Source organism: Poecile atricapillus, chromosome Z (genome assembly GCF_030490865.1).
Source record: "Poecile atricapillus isolate bPoeAtr1 chromosome Z, bPoeAtr1.hap1, whole genome shotgun sequence".
NCBI lineage: Eukaryota > Metazoa > Chordata > Aves > Passeriformes > Paridae > Poecile > Poecile atricapillus.
In genome coordinates this window covers 86229430-86246466 of record NC_081289.1, presented here as the reverse complement: position 1 = coordinate 86246466, position 17037 = coordinate 86229430, and the positions used below count along the sequence as shown (strand labels likewise).

Below are 17037 nucleotides of genomic sequence, written 5' to 3'. Positions count from 1 at the left end.
TTTCAATGGCCCATAATTGTAGCTACTCTTTAGACAGTAAACAGTCTGTTGATGATTTTGAAGCCTCTGGAGTTCCTGAGGCTGACTTGTTTGAAAAAAACCCAAACATGTTAATGTCAATGTTGTCAGACCAGGTTCTAGTGATCACTGAAGTCTGTTACATAACTTCCCAAACACAGCCTTGTTTAGTTGTCATGTGCTGTTCCAGATAAGACATCAGATATAAGAGTTGTTACATCTTGCCAGTCAACTTCATTGTCATTACAAGATGCATGTCTTTTGTGTTTATTTTTTCCCATCTCTGTGTGGAACATATGATGTCCACCAAAATCCACCCGTTGGATTCTAATCTCTGAGTAACAATTGAGATGGCCTTAGCTTTTCCTACATATTTCACGTCAGTATATAGTGAAGGAAAAGAGAGTGGGGGGAGGGAGGGGTGATGTAAAATCGTGGGTTGAAAGTGCATATGTGCATTTTCCTACATATGTGTATTTATATATATTTGGTTGAAATTATAGAAACTATGTATAGATACACACTTAAAAGTACATGAGTACTACAGATCTTGGGTCACCACTTCTCCTTGAATTTGACAGCAGTATTGATGAGCTGAACACAGGGTGAGATTGTATGATTTGACTAAAAGGATGGGTAGTTTTCAAAGTAGTGATTATGTCAGTTTTGAGTATGGTGAAAAAAACCCTGTTCTGTTTTCCTGTGTGTAGAGGATCATACCACTGAACATCGTCAAAGTAGCTTTGGCTCTTCAGATGACCAAAGTAACTGCGGAGAAGAACAGACTACAGTCAGAGTACAAAGCAGGAACTGTACAGCTAAGAGCTGCACAGGTATTTTTTAACAATATTTTTGAATAATGGGGTATCCACTATGAAAACATCTCAGTGGGAAGCCTTTATGGTGTTGAAAAGGATGTGTCTGTGTCTTTGTTTAGAAGTGGGTGTTAATACTGCTAAATATTTAGCCTTGATTTCTGTAGTTTGACTTCAGCCTCTTCATTTAAAGCAGAATAGCAGCTTTGCCACCCTCAATTAAGACAACTAAGTTGCCATGAAAATATGCCACTCAGTCATCTTATCCTGGATCTTTTTATTGTAATAAAAAGTGTGTAAAAAGGCCAGTTGTTAACTCGAAGGATTATTTTCTTCTGACTCTGTCCATAAACAAGGAGATCCAAGCCACATGGGAAATGAAAGCTCAAGATGAACCAGAATGTGCAGCAGCATAGTAGAGCTGTTTTACATTTCTTTCATAGCTCATTTCTTTATATTGTAATTAAATGCCTTTCTTGGAGGACAGAAAAGAGACTGAATGGTCCTTCTCTTGGTAGGTTGTGTTAGGAAGCTGTGCTCTGTTCAGGTAAAAAGTCTGAGGATAGTTAGTTCCACAGCGAGTACACATTTCTAAGAGAAGAGGGTGCTGTCATTGCTTGTGGATTGCTGCAAAGGTCAATTTTTCTATTTGTGTTGTAGTACAATGTTTCAGTGCACTGGGGAATAAACTGTCAAAGTAAAGCACAGTAAGTTGGGAATTTTTCCTTGTCTTGCAAGAGTTCAGTCAACTGTAACATAGTAATTCAATTTGATCATAAAGATAAAGGTAAAAATTGGAAAGCAGCTTAAGAGGTAGGAGATACTTATTTTGTATGGATGGTTTCTTCCAAAAATAATGGTCTTAGCATGTTAAAAAACCACTCCAGTTATAGTTACTATTACTTGCAAGAAAATTAGATAGAGGAGAACTTTTTAAGTGGAGCAGAAAGTAGCTTGAACACATAGACAAGTCCAGCATGTTACTTAAAAAACCATTGTTGTGTAAGTTCTTATGCATGATACATCTTTTACTCAGTTTGTCAAACTTCAGTGAAAGTCATTGGAGCTCAGTAAGGAGTAAGAATGTATTGCAAAGCCATTAACTCCATGTCAGTGATGTGTATTGTCACTGGGAAAATAACATTTCTAGTTTCTCTGCACACATCTTCATCATTTAGGCAGTAGCTTGTGCTGGTGTAGTTAGATGTCTGGTCAAATGAGTAATCAGGATTTGTCATTCTAACATTCTGAATTCTTAAAAATTCCCTCCTTCATAGTAAAAGGTGTGTAGGAATCAAGTGGATTGAAGCCCCCTCAGGATACCAACAGGAACGTTAACATTGCCATGTACTTTTTAGTATATAGAAGAAATAAGGAATCAAAATTCGTGTATTTTTAATTATATTTGTCAAAATTTTATCTTGTATGTGAGTGTTGGCAGTAAACTGGCAAAGCTGAATGAAAATTGAACTGTAGCTTGTTGAACTTCAGTGCATTACATGCTTCATAGTAACATCAGATATCTGTTGCATTCTAGTTTTTTTGGCACATATGGAAGTTTCTCCTGTCAAATATGTATTTTATTCTTCACTGAAGAATTCTACTTATTTTAGCTTGGATCAGGCATATTCAGTATTGAATCTGGTTCAGATTTTAAGTGCCTACAGATCAACTTGAAATCTTGTTTCATGCAGCTCTGCAAAGCTCCTCTCAAGTGGGAGTTTTATAAGCAACTGAGAATTGATATTCCCCTCTTCAGATGATGCAGAATTGATTTGGGCTCTGAAAATGATCAAACACATAAAATTCATGCTTCTTTTATAAAAAAAAGTATGGGTGCCTCTCAAAAGATCTTTTTGCCTTCATTATCATGTCAAAATATTTCAGATGAAGCCAGTTGACTTTTAAATTTATGGGATCCAAAATACTATTACAGGGCATTTGCAGATATCCAGTGGGACGTAACCATTGTGCTGTACAGTTATATTTTTACTAATTCAGTATAGCTTGAATTCTTAGCTGTAAAGAAATCCTCCCTTTACAGTTTTATCTGTACAGCTCTATTGCCAGTCCTTGCAGCCCATGTGACATTTCCCTCCTCTGCAATAGACTTCATGACGTAGAAAGGATGGTCTAAAAAAGGCCTCTTCTAAAAATTTTCCAACCTTTCTGAAAACAGAAACCTAGTACAGGAAAATATTTTTACAGTGTGTTTGTGGAGATTGTGAAATGCTTATCTGTAATACAGAGATATATTTTGTAATGCTTGGTGGAGAGGGAGGGAAGAACAGGTTTATTTGAGTTGATACCTGCTGAGAACAGCAGCCCTCACTCTCGTGAGTGTGATATATCACTAATGGTCATACCCATTTCTACCACTTCTGCTGTATTTAGTAAATAAGGATCAGTAACAATTCCAGAAAGTAATGAGAGTGACTGCCAGTGTCTGTGTCCTGTATTTTAAAATTGTGGAACAACCATTTCTAATGGTATGGTTTCCAAATGAAAACTGAATTTTTTTCACCACTGGAGGGCTCCTATATTTAGCTGAGGTACACAGCAGTAAAACTTGGGAAGATAACTCTTGAATCTACATGCACACTTGTTAAGCTGAGAGCAAATAAATGTAGCTATTTCTGAAGAACACGCTTTTGATCAGTTTGCCGTGGCATCTGTTGACTTGATGAGCAGAGAGGTATAATGAGTTCTGTTAGTTGAAGCAATTTTTTTTTTGTATTTTAATAGTGTGGTTTCACCTACTTTTTCTTCTTCAGATGTGTATTGTTGCTAGTGTGCTAGTGTTACCTCTGGGAATTCACAATAATACTTTAAAAAAAAAAATGGTAATTTTTTAAACTATCTTTTAATGTTTCTAACAGCAACGTTTTCATGAACTGGATAATAGGAAGCAACTTCTTTATGAGAAATGCATGGAATTGATGAAACAAGCTCGACACGTCTGCAGATTGGGTCCAGATCAAGATTTTCCAGAAGAATTTCAAGTTGTATGTAAAAAAAATAAAAATTCACATATCTCTTGAATTCCTAATTTCTGCAAAGAATATTGTATATTTTTATTAGAAGGCTCCCAGTAAAGGATCATGTGTCCTTCTGTTACTGTCTTTAGCCTTTTAAACTACCTTTAAAAGAGTACTGAGGTACCCTTTGACTGCCACTTTGTTTTGTGCCCAGGAGAGAGAAAATTAGATCTGGGATTTAAATTGAAATCCAGAGTCTTGTGTCCAGAGACATAAATATTTTTCTACCTTCATGCTCTAATGGAGCGACACAGAAGAGCTGAGGTCAAGACCCAGCCTCGTAGAAGTATTCATTTGCATGGCTTATCTAGCATGGTCTATATCTTATGGCAAATCTCTGAGTATCTGTGCCTGCACAAATTAGGCAACTAAGGAGCAGCTAATTATGTATCTTAATTATGTAACAGCACTTCCAACCATCTTTCTCTGCCCAGAATAGTTAGTGGAGGGAATCTTGCTATGTTAAATTTTGATTATGTCACACCCTGATTAAAAGCAACAAAACAGTTTATGGTTTGTCCAATTTATTCATTTTTTTAAAGAAAACTTGAGTGCTTCATTCGTATTGCTTTGTAAAATGTGCAATCCCTTGTCTTGTAGGCTTTTCAGACTCTTCCAGACACATTGGAGGAAATTGATGCTTTTCTGAATGAAGAGAAAACCAGGGCTTCCTGTTTCACAGGCCTCAGTGCTTCCGTATGTTCACTGCTTTCCCTCCTCCTCTACCCATGTTGTACTTGTTTCCCACTCAGTGCTAGATCTCTTGGTATAATAACCTAGACAGTAGCAACAATGTGCTGTAAATGCCAGATTCTGCATCTACTCAGATTTCAAGTAGGTTCTCTAAAAACAAAAAACAACTTGGAATACTCTTAGAGAAACAAATCTATACAGTTTCTGTGCTTTAAAGCTAGAAATCTGTCTTGTTTAGTGTTCAGTGCAGTAGTCTGTGTAATTGTGCTTGAACAGTATCAGTGCAGTGTGGTATTTTTACAGTCAAGATTAGAGTTGGCAAATATTTTGCTGAGTGCTTGTTTTTTATTCTGGCAGGTTGTTGAAGAATACAATAAGCAAACACAAGAAATACAGCAGTTGACAGAATTTCTAGAGGAAAAGAAAAAGGAGTTGAGTAACTATAAGCAAAACATTTCACAGGTAATAGCTCAAGTTATCACTTTTCTATCATTATTATAATTTATGTCATTGTAGGAATATATGTACAGAACTAAAGGGTAACATTTCAGATTGTTTTGAGTGTAAAGTGAGATGTTAGCTTTCCTAATTACAATGTCTTTTCAATGTAAATGCTGTCTCCAAGGGAAAAATCAATTCTTAAATTGACCTTACATGGATATGTCTACCTTTAGGTCAAAGAAAAGTGGCTAAGCCTCTTGAAGGTGATGATTGAACAAATTAATGGAAAGTTCAGTGCGTTCTTTAGTTCTATGCAGTGTGTTGGTGAAATTGATCTTCATATGGAAAATGAGGTATGATTGATGTTTTGTGTAACATTCATATTTTCTTGCATAATGTTTTGGTCATATTTTGCTAGAGAGAAATAACAAGTTGTCTTGTGGAGATGTTATTTAAAAAAAACCCACTAAACTTTTACTAAACACTTTTGGTGTACTAGAACTGACTTACCAGTTTGATTGAAGGCAAGTGAGTCTTTTTCCAGACGACTAAGACTTCACCTCCTGACTTTTGGAATAGGCTTGCAACTTAGAGAGCTTGGTTAGAAACGTATTTACTTAGCTGTTACTCAGATTTATGAAGTTTCTGATTTGATTCTGCATTTTCAGCTAATTTTTGTTCTCTGTTGTCATCCAAATCTTCTGTTATTAGGTTTTGAATTGATTTGGTTCTACATGTAGTTTCTACGGGAGTCTGGGGGCATTTTGTCTGTTCTGAAAGCAGCCATCATTTGGCCCATCCTGTTACCTTCTCAGTAACCTTTATAGGTAGAGTTTACCTCTGGTGAAGAGTTAAAAGCATAAGAAGAGCTTGGGGAGAAATATTCAGTGCAATGAACTGAATAGGGAAATTTCATATTTTGCTTTAAATTGATCAGTGAAATGATGAAGTCAAGACTTTCATATGTTAACACAGACTACACAATAATGAAAGTTAACACAATAATTTTTTATGGCTTTTTTGCTATTGTAAATTACTCAAACAGCTTTTATTGAAATAGCAGTGGCAGTTATTATTCAGAGCCGAAGAGTGACTGGTAAGGCACTTTATATGACCTGTATAAAGATGTTTACCTGTGGACTAGTAATATGAAACAGTAGAACATTAAAATGTAGACTTTTCAGCTATTTTGGTAATTATCTCAGCAGATCTATATTACACAAAAACTGTATTTTACATAAAAGTATTTTGGGAGAGGGAACACAGAAGGAACAGTAAAGCAGTTTAAAAGCAAAAGGCTTGTAGAGTGCCCTTCTGAATCTCTTCCTTGGAAGGTCTTGCTCCTTTATAGCAAAGATGTCACAAACAGTTTTAAAAGATTAGCTAGCAGTAGTGTGCCAGTGAGTAAACCTTTCTTCAAGGGATCAGTGGCTACAATCTAGAAGGGTGGATAATCTGTTCTAAAGATTGCATTCCTTGCCATTCTCTGCTGGAGAATCTTTTTCCTCACCTGTAGATACGAAGAGAGAGACTCTTGAGATAGAATATTTTTTATTAGAAATATTTCTGTAACACTGAATTTCAGGCCTCTGTTAGTCTGCCTTATAGAAACCTTGAGATCTGTGGTTGTCCCTGCTGTCACTACCTGCTGTCACCATTGTATTGTAGGAGGAATTGGACATTAGGGAGAACTTCTTTACAGAAAAGGTGATTAAACATGGAATGGATTGGGGAGGGAGGTGCTTAATGAATGACTGGACAGAGCACTCAGCCAGGCTGGTGTTCAGTCATAGGTTGGGCTCTAATCTCAGCAGCCTTTTCCAACCTAAGTGATTCTGTGATACTGTGTGAAATGCTTCACTGGGCTCTTCCGTAACATTCTAGAAGAATCCTCTGTGAACAGTCTGACTTTCTTGATAACACTTAGCCTGAATTCATACTGATAGCCATGCTAACCCTTGCATTCCTTGATTCACCACAAAGAGTTTTGAGCATAACTTTTGTCAGGTTTTGGACCATCTGTCAATTACACAAGCTGGCATTCAAAATAATGTGCCAGTAGTCAAGGTCTGTCTGCCATCGTGGCTGTGTTCCATGTGAATTTTTTTTATTTGGTTTTGCTAGCCTGTATCTTGTTCACTTTTTCTAACCTAGTTTCAGTCTTTGTCGATGCATCTGAAATTACAGTGGACCTAGAGACCTAGAGCCTGGGTTGTAGTTCTCCTTACATGAAGTTGGAGCAACTCACAGAATCACAGATAAGTTAGAAGGACTCACAAGGGTGATCAAGTCCAGCTCTTAAGTAAATGGTCCAGGGAGGGATTGAACCCACAACTTTGATGTTTTTACCATCGTGCTCTGACCAACCAGGTGAACTCAGTGGCTGCTGAGCACAGCTTCAGGAGTAGTAGAGAGTACTCTGAAGATTTCTTTTTCATCCTAAGCATGAATGCATTTCATTGCATGGTCCTTTGAATCACATCTGTTATCCTGGTACCTTGCATCATTGGCTAAGGCTGCTGACAAGTTTCACTTTCCTATTGAAGAAAAGCCAGGATTGAAATCCTTGTATGTGGTTTTCCCATTGAAGTATGAAAAGGAAATGGCTGTCCTGATGGATTTTGAGCTGCTAGCACTTGAAGATGTTCAGATTGGTACTCAGCCTACACACCGTTAGTCCGCTGCTCAAGTTGATAGTATCTTAAAGCTTTTTTTTTTCTGATGAATGGGATTTATAGGGGCATGGCTTTCTTCTTTGTCTAGCCAAGATTTTTATTTTCCTCTTAATGTTCTTACTATTTGTGAAGCTTTTCTTAACAGAAATTAACAAACCACAGTCATGGAAAGGGAGTGGTATTGGAAATTCTCTAGCAGAAGTAGACAAGAGTTAAGGAAAACAGATGAAACAGTTAATATATATAGATGAACCAGAATTAATATATTGGTTTTAAGTTGATCTTGAGTAGTTGGTAGACTCATGAACATTTGTATAAATCTCCTTTAGTTTGCATGTCATCATAAAATAAGCTATAAGTAAAAAAAAAAGTTTTAAGAGTTTTAAAGGTACTGGCTTTCACAGGAGGAGTACGAGAAGTATGGAATCCGCATTAGAGTCAAATTCCACAGTAGCTCTGAACTTCATGAATTGTCTCCATATCATCACAGTGGAGGTGAAAAAACTGTTTCCACTATGTTATACCTGATGGCTATGCAAGAACTCAACAGATGTCCTTTCAGGGTTGTTGATGAAATAAATCAGGTAAGAATCAATAATGTGGTACTGCTCTTTCAATAGTCAAATGCTTATGACATAGTGGAGAGAACAGACTCTTTTTTTTGCTTTTCAGGGAATGGATCCAATGAATGAGAGAAGAGTTTTTGAAATGGTTGTGGGAACGGCTTGTAAAAAAAGGACATCTCAGTACTTCTTCATTACACCAAAGGTGTGTGGCAGCAAATGAAATTGGAAATTTAAAGTATAGGAGAATTGGATTTTATGTGATAATACGCCAATATAAACTATATAACTTAGCTCTGTTTACCTAAGAACTTTGGATTAAAGACAGGATTTGTCCATTCTAAGGACAGGCAAGCAAGAATTCAGACAACTTGAACCAAGGCTCATCTCCTCAGAAACTGACTCTGGAGTTGTGGCCTCACTGGAAGTATCATGTGTTAACAACCAGTGTACAGGGTTATCATGGAAAAGGCTGTAAAAGGTAATGCCTCTAGCTAACACAGAATTCAGACTGTAGCAGAGACCAACTTCCAAACAAGTCAGATGATGATACTGGAGGACGAGCAGGCTAGTACTGCTGACATCAAAACTAAAAGAGTCCCACATGATTACTTGAATAGTTTTCCTGTATTAAACTGAGACTTAGAGGCTCAGAAGAGGTGAGATCTATGCTCCAAGAGTAACCAGTTTAATTGTAGTCTTCGGTCAAAATTTTAAAAAAGGTAGTTGACTTACTAGTCATGCAGTGATACCGTGCCAGAGCTTGAAAGGGGTAATAGGGTGGCTGTTCAGTTGCACCATTAACAGAGACTAATGTTATGTTCAGCTTGATCCAAGACAAATTGAAACAGTGAAGGTTGCTTGTACACCAGGGAGACAGGCAGCCAGTAGTGTGCTAGTTTTTATTAAGATATCACTTCTGTATCCCATTATACTCTGTATTCTAGAAAATCTGGCTGGTATGTCCTGTTTTTTCAGTAAATTGCATTGAAGGGCCTGAGTAAAGCCACCTAGCATTTACCGTACTGGAAGGAGATGGAATGTAATGCTTGTTGTTCCTTGTGATCTTGCAGTATGCTTATCTCCATGCAGTTTGGTCATTTCCTGACCACATTACTTCTTTGTTGTTCTGTGTTATCTATTCCCGTTTGTCTTCTTGTGATTCCTCTCCTTACTGAATCATCTTTTCTGTGTGACCTCCTACTTAGAGAAAGAACAGAATGATGTGGATGTTGAAAGATAGCTCAACTAACTAATGCTTCATAAATTTAAGGAGTCATAGAAAATTGCTGTCTGGGGTCCAGAGTCTGTTGTAAAAGTTGAGTCTGTTGTCAAATTACTAAGAATAGAGACAGGGAAAAAATTGATTATGCAGAGCTAACCAGAAAGATCAAAATAAAAATGAAAAAGCAGAATTAAAAAAAAATCTTAGAACTTTAAAAAAGCGACAAAAAGTCAACATCGTGGTAGGAAGAAGCTTGAGGACTGCAGAATTATTCAGCAACAAGAGACAGTGTTACAAAGAGGTGGCTGAAGATATTCTTCATGTCTCCTTCATTCTTCCCTCCACAAGCAGGTGATATGGGAAGTTTTAAATGGCCTGTCACAAGAAAAATCAGTGAGAGCACATCGTGTAAAGCTTTAGTTGATTAGAGTGCTTGTGTGGGCTGCATTAGAGGGTAATTAAATGGCTGCATAGGGCAGGCTGAGAAGGCCAGACATTGCTGCTCATGGCTTACCTGCAATTCAATTGCCTGTGATGTATGTCACCACTTACTAGAAGGCAAGTATGTAATGACCTACGAGAAAGTGTGACAATTTGTCATGCTAAGCCAAATTCCACATGTGCACCCAGTGGATGCAGGAAAAACTGTGACCCTTTTTTTTCAGTATGTTGACACTTCCCCTGGTTGTATTTCTAAGCAAAATACAGAGGGGGGGGGTATAAATTAATACACAGTAAAGTTGATTAGGAATTCTGTCTTTTGAATAGTTGTGATCTGGTCATAATGAGTAGATGAACTGAATATGTTCTTAGAAGTGGGTTTGAAAATTAGTATTTTTAGTACAAATCTGTAGTGAAACATACTATGTTTATTAAACGTACAGATAATCACCAAGTTGGGAGTTAATCCCTTTTTCACTGTAAAGCAAGATTAGAATTCTAAATAATATTAGGTTAGGTAACTTTTATTGAAAAAAAGGATTCATTTCAGTACATACAAACATAAAATTTGGTATTTAAGTGGAAAAATCAACAACAGCATCTGGTGTAAGGCATAAATGCCTGAATGACTGCGCAGAGGGAAGTGACAAGTTGAGCATCAGTTGCAGGTAAATTGTTCAATGTCATCCTGAGCCTTGCTTGTAACTTATATTTTGCATGACTTCTTTGTGTGCTGGGCTTATGTTTGGCAAGGTTTGAATTATCATAAGTATCCAGCTTTGGCTGTTACACCTCAGAATAGTAGTACAGGGGCTGGAATTACTCCAGAAGGTAGCAGTGCAACTTCTAAGTAATTTTGATTGTTCTGAGTTTCCACTAATGGAGATTGCTTAGCTTAGGGAAGCACAGGGTTAAAGAGAGACATAGGTTTACTTGGATACAATCACTATCTCCTGTCCTCCCCCAGGGGAAAAATGAGAAAAACATTATTCTGTGCCCACAGAGTAGTGGAGTTACTCTCTGGATAGAAGAATTATTCTCTGGATACAGTAGAAAAGCAATGAGATCCATGGTAGCAAGAAGGTGCAGATTAGATACGAAGATTTTCTTCTACTAAGAATAACAATGCATGGAAATAGGCTGAAGAGTAAGTCCCTTTGAGGGGGTTTCTAGGAACAAATACACTTAATTTGTCAGGCTGTTATCCTAGTACAGTGATATTTTTGAGATTTAAGGTTTTTCATAGATCTTACTCAGCTTTTTTAGACAATGGGAAACATTTATCTATTTTGACTTTGGTTTCTCTGTTTTTCACCAGCTCCTGCAGAATCTCACTTACAATAGCAAGATGACTCTGCTGTTTGTCTACAATGGACCTTTTATGCTGGAGACATACAAATGGAACTTGAAGCGCATCAAGAGACGGCAGCGGCGGCTTACAAGGATGAATGAATAGTGATATATAGCTATAGAAACATAGTTCTACAGAAATATTTTATAGATCTTTCTTGAAACATTTGGCTTTCAAGAATTCAGGAATTTTCAGAGAGGAAAACCCTCAGTGAACTGATAATTGAGAATTTTGGTTCTTAAAACTTACACAAATGTTTGACAGATTTGAAATGCATGATTTTCTTTTTCAAGTCTTTCATAGTGGTCACTTTCTCCAAATAACCTACTTTTCTCAGTAGTAGGTTTATATAAAAATTTTCTTTTTTTTTTTTTTTTTCTATTCTATCAGTTAATGCAGCATCAGAAGTGCAGGTAATTTTCTGGATTATCCTGGACTTTTGTGACTGTTGTTTTTTTAGGGGTTACATTTTTTCTTTTTCCAAAAATTGGAATTTGCTTTTGGTAAATAATTTTACCTTACCACATATGTGGATATTATCCCATTTCCCTATTGAAATGCAGTTTTTACAAATGAATTCAGTGATCTGTAGAAAAAGAATGGTTTGTAATGGTTTGTTTTGTAAAAATAAACCTGAAATTAATATAAATAATATGATTCTATGAATATATTATTGTTGAGTAAATACTTTTTCTCAAAATTAGTACATAAATATAGTAACATTTCATTTTGTAGTGTTCGAAGGACAAGGTTTTTCTAGCAAGTCTCTCAGCAAGAAGACTAACAGAATTCCAGGTATTTGTGAAACAGTGAGCTAGTGAGCTTGCAGAAGTAAAACTAAGCAATATGTAACTTCTAGTGTGTTTATTTTTCTAAGTAAAACTTGATACATTTTTGGTGATAGAGAAAATAGTACTGTAGATTTGACATGTAAGTTAAACCCAGGAGGATTTTACAAGGTGTCAGCTGCATTGGAGTGATTGTACAGTCAATTGCTTTTCAACAGAAAGCCATAAAAAATTTTAATAGAGTGTTGGCCATAACTAGTAAGCATTTGGAAATGTAGGTTACAACAGAATGTGGAACACCAAAAATAAAATCCTGATTATCAAGTGAACTATTAAATAAGTAAAATTCCACAATTTGATGTCTGCTTTGAGTGGGTGGATTTCTTAACAGCATCCTGGCAATGAACTTTGCTAGTGAAACTGGCATGTCAGGCTTTGATACTCTCATATTTGAAATAAAATAATCCAGTACAAAATATGACCTGGAATCTGGAAGGTTTTAGGTATTAAAGGGCTAAGTGTTGTAATTGTTCTTTTGAATAGATAGATGAGCCTTCAATGCAGTAGAGAATCACACATTCTTGTTACTGCAGGCCATTGTTGGTCAGTGGAATTGTGTGACTGTGAAATGAGTTCCTGGAGTAATTTCTATGATGATTAGTGTCCCAACACAAGTACTGAACAGAAGATATAAAAGTGTGGAAACTCAGGCTGTGATCCAGAGTTAATTTGGTCAGCAGAGTATCTTTGACATAATTGAGGCTACAGCCATATATCTCTGTGTGCTGTATTGAAAGATCTTGGTTTTAAAAGTATTCTTCAAAATTGTCTGTTATCTGGGAGTTTGTCCATATGAATGTTTTGTATTACCCTCTGTCTTTAGTCTTGTTGCTGTTACTGTTTGTTTTCATGTCTCATTACTGTTTGCAGTAAATAGTTCTTATCGTTTCTCAGCCTATGATTTTTGCCTTTTGTGCCTCCAGTTCTCTCCTGTAGCACGCTGCAGGGGGAGGGAAAATGAAGCAAGAGGGCAGTGTCTGGTTTGGAGAGTCTTGTGGGGGCAAGAATTGGGGAGTACCATTCCTAAAGTAGGACAGGTTCGCACAGTGTCTGATGGGAGGTTCTGAGAGAAGAGCTACCCCATGGGAAGCAGGGGAGGGGGGACCTAGAAGCACTCTAGCTTCTCTGTAAATAACTGAGCCAAAATTACTTTCTTCACTTCTGACTCATTAAAACAGTGTCCAAAATTACTTTTCCTAGAACTTTTTGTTCTGGAAGCATTTTTCCCCCCTTGCTAATTAAGAATAAAATCACAATTCAGTACACTGTAATTTGTGAGACTCTACTCCAAGAAAAATTCTTCACCTATTCCTGCCTAAACATCTGATAATCACATGACTCTTTCTATGCTATTGCACCCAGACTAGGTTTGCCAAAAGCCATGCTAATATGGGGCTCATTGATCCAGTGTCCTTGGCATATTCCAGGGTGAAGGGCAATTTTTTGTAGCACTACTGTAGCTGCTACTGCTACTGTAGCTACTACTGATCTAGTAGCTGCTATAACCTCATTTTACTTTGATGCTAACTTCAACCATTGACAAGGCTGAACTAGTAGGGAGAGGGGAGGTAAGTGCATAAAGCAGATACTTTAAGCCACTGAAAGCTTTTCAGGCTTGACTGTAGCAGTGTGGAAAGCCAGCAGGGAAAGCAGGGAAAAATAAGGGCCAGTAGCAACAGTAGAGTCAGAAGTATCAGAGGTGATAAGCAGCCAGCCTCCCTACCTACCTCCCTACCTACCTACCTCTCCTGTGGGTCATCTCTTTCCAACTGGTGTAATCCTCTGATATGAATGCCCATCTTTGTGCTTTCCACCAAATTTCCTCCAGCTTTTCTCCACTAATCTGCTTCCTAGTTACTTTTGGAAGTAATTCCCCAGTTGTCCAGTCTTCCGTTGATTGTTACTCCCACTAGGCTAGTGGGGTTTTCTTGACAGCGGTACTGGTTTTGGGTGGGATAATTTTCATGATAGAAGTTTGTATGGCGTTATGGTTTTGTAACCAGAACAGTGATGGTTACATCGGGATGTTTTTGCTATTGCTGGGCAGTGCTTTGCAATACATTGATGCCTTTTTTGTTTCTCACACTGCCCTGCTAGCACAAGAAGTTTACAAGAAGCTGGGAGGTGACACAGGTAGGACAACTGACCAAAGGGCTATGTCACGCTGTATGACATTGTCCTCAGCAGTAAAAGCTAGGGGAAGAAGGAAGGGTGTTTGGAGTTACATCTTCTGAACTAACAGCTGTGTGTGGTGGAGCCCTGCTTTTCTGGAGGAATAGCTGAACACCTGCCTGTTGATGGGAAATAATGGATGACTTCCTTGTTTTGCCTTGCTTGTGCATCCAGCTTTTGCTTTCCAAATTAAACTGTGTTTACCTCAACCCCGAAGTTTTCTCACTTTTACCATTCTGATTCTCTGGCCCATCCCAGAGGGGGAGGGTGACTGTGTGGCCCTGAGCTGCTGCCCAGGATTAACCCACAACAGTGTATATTGGTCTCAAAATGGGACATTACACCTGCCCCTTTTGCACACAGAGATAAATTGAGACCTTGGCAAATATCTTGGCTTGTGTATTCATAGAAGAGCAAGTCACCTGCTTACAGACTGACCTCTTTGGAAAGCATGATGATGAGAACATGGCAAGTTAGCTGGAAAGGGATGACAGACTAGACTTTGGAGATAAAAAACTATGCATGGTAGTGGGCAAAACTGATTTTGCAGAAAGCAAGGTGGAGGGAGGGGATAATAACTCATAAGATAGTGGCAGAAGATATCAAGAAGCCATGGAAAAGAACAGAGTGCAGAAGAGTGGATGATTCAAAGTGAATCTGTATAATGTAATTTAAAGGGGAAGGATGTCCAATTCCCCCTTCCCAATTTGTAACCAAAGCTGTAGACTGTGAACATTGTGCAGCTTGACCTTTGCTGCAATCCGTTAACAGTGGTTTACCTCAGTTTGGGTCATGTAATAGTTTTTTCACGGACAGTAAAGGTTTCCTTGGATGGTTGGGTTTTGTGGGTTTCTCATTGTTTGTTCGGTGGTTTGGAGGTTTTTTTGCAGGTTTTTTACTTGTTTTGTTGGTTTTGTTCTTCCTTTTCCTGAGGAGTTACAGTGTGAATCCAAAGCAGATGATCAGTGCAAGGAGTGCAAAGGGGCTTCTCAGACACCACCAAGAGTACCAGCCTCACTTTATCCTGCTGCAGTAATACCTAAAGGACTGGTCATTTGAAAACACACTGATTTTACAGTTTTCTGTGGGCCCCAGGGGCTGAGGAATCTGGTTCTGCTTTGTGTTTGCTTCTGAACTGAACTGTACCATCCATGAAGGACTTTCCTGGTTAGAATTTTTATAGTGTTTAAAATGCACTTTGCTTTATAAAATATACTGACTTTCTGCTAATATATTTAAAGTGGGATAGTTACCAGTGTGCATGCAATTCCCTAACCATCAGTATGTTAGTATATTCATGAAAAATCATTACAGTAGCTTATATTGGGGAGAATTCTTTATTTCAGTTTGAATAAATTTACAGTAAGGCTGTCCCCCTTGAAGTGTTTGTTTAAAAAAATACCCCTAAGAAATATGGCATATTAGATGTAAGAGTTGAATGTAATACAGTTTCTAGATAAGGCCTGGCTTATTTCATGCAAAGCAGGAAAGCAGAGGCAGAAATTTACCACCAGCATTGCATACAACTGTGATTTTCCCTTGTATTTTTTGACAGAGCAGTTATGCATAACTTTTCATAGCCCCTCAGAATGTGCTTTCTGCTTGAAAAAACTGTTCAGTGCCACCAAAGCAATCCTTAATGGCAGAAGAGCCCACACTGCTGTATGTGGTGTTTCCAGGAAGCTGCAACACACCTTACATCTATGTCTTCTGGAACTTGCTACTGTCTTTCTGGCCCCTGCCCATTAGCCAGAAGAGAAAGAAAAAGCCATTGAGAAAGTCCAGGACTTTTCAGTGCACCTTTTTAGCACAGTGTTGGAAGGGCTCTGATATTGTCTGTGCTCTTTCGTTTCTTTCTCCACGTGTTCTGAATTCCAAGAGGGCAGTTTTGGATCTTGTAACGGTGAGCTGCCCTTATGTGCTCAGTGATTCTCCTTGTGCTGTGGTTTACACATTCCATTTCCTTTGTACCTGGTGTTTCACTGTGCAGACACAGGCATTATGTGGCCTAAGAGGCAGCAGACAGTATGAAACAGAGACTGATGGGGTTTGATATGAAAAGTGATAGGATGTTTATCAATTATCAATTGAAGGTCACAAGCCAATAAAAATACACCAACAGTTGTAGCAGTTTCAAAAATACAAGCTGAAAGCGATATGGACTTCAGCTCACCCCAAAAGCCATGGGTGAGCCAGAAAAATACTGTGTAATTGTACAGAAATAAATATCTGTTAAAGGATTTGAACAGAGGGCAGTCAAGACCTTGTCTTTTTGAAATGCGAAGATTTCCACAATACCTGTAGAAGTGTTTAAGGAGGTGTTTTAGGGATCAGAGTTTCTCAGCTGAGGAGAGCATGGCAGTGAAAGTATGATTGCTGAAAAATTCTTGCCACTGGGAAAGCTTCCTCTGCTTTAAGAGAGTCCCATAAAGAGTCCTTGAGTAAGTAAAGTGTTCTGATAATTGGGCATTTGCATTTAGTTACTCCTGAAGAAATTTTTCCAATGTGGCTGAGCAGTGTGAGAAGCTCAACCTGAAAGAGGTTTTGTTTCCACAGCAAAAGTCATTGAGAAAGTAGTGGTTATTACAGAGCTCTGATTCACAGATGAAACCTCACAGACTCTTTAGCCCTGGAAGAGTGAGTGCTGAACAATGCTGTTATAGAGATCAAAATTATCCAGATCACCCAGCAGGCAGATTCAGAAAGCCAACCTTCCTTGTATGCAGCTTTCTGAACCACTCTGCAGGCATTTAACTG

At 38.0% G+C, this 17037-nt stretch overlaps 1 protein-coding gene across 1 annotated transcript in view; it reads left to right on the top strand.

The window, feature by feature from the left end:
- Positions 1-13001, top strand: part of SMC5 (structural maintenance of chromosomes 5) — a 39194-nt gene extending 26193 nt beyond the window's left edge. The window contains exons 17-24 of the mRNA XM_058827631.1: positions 729-851; positions 3713-3838; positions 4472-4567; positions 4922-5026; positions 5239-5358; positions 8085-8264; positions 8353-8448; positions 11228-13001. Of these exons, the coding sequence (XP_058683614.1) occupies positions 729-851; positions 3713-3838; positions 4472-4567; positions 4922-5026; positions 5239-5358; positions 8085-8264; positions 8353-8448; positions 11228-11365 (984 nt within the window). The 3' untranslated portion in view covers positions 11366-13001. The remainder of the gene's footprint in view (positions 1-728; positions 852-3712; positions 3839-4471; positions 4568-4921; positions 5027-5238; positions 5359-8084; positions 8265-8352; positions 8449-11227) is intronic.
- The last annotated feature ends 4036 nt before the right edge of the window (positions 13002-17037 follow it).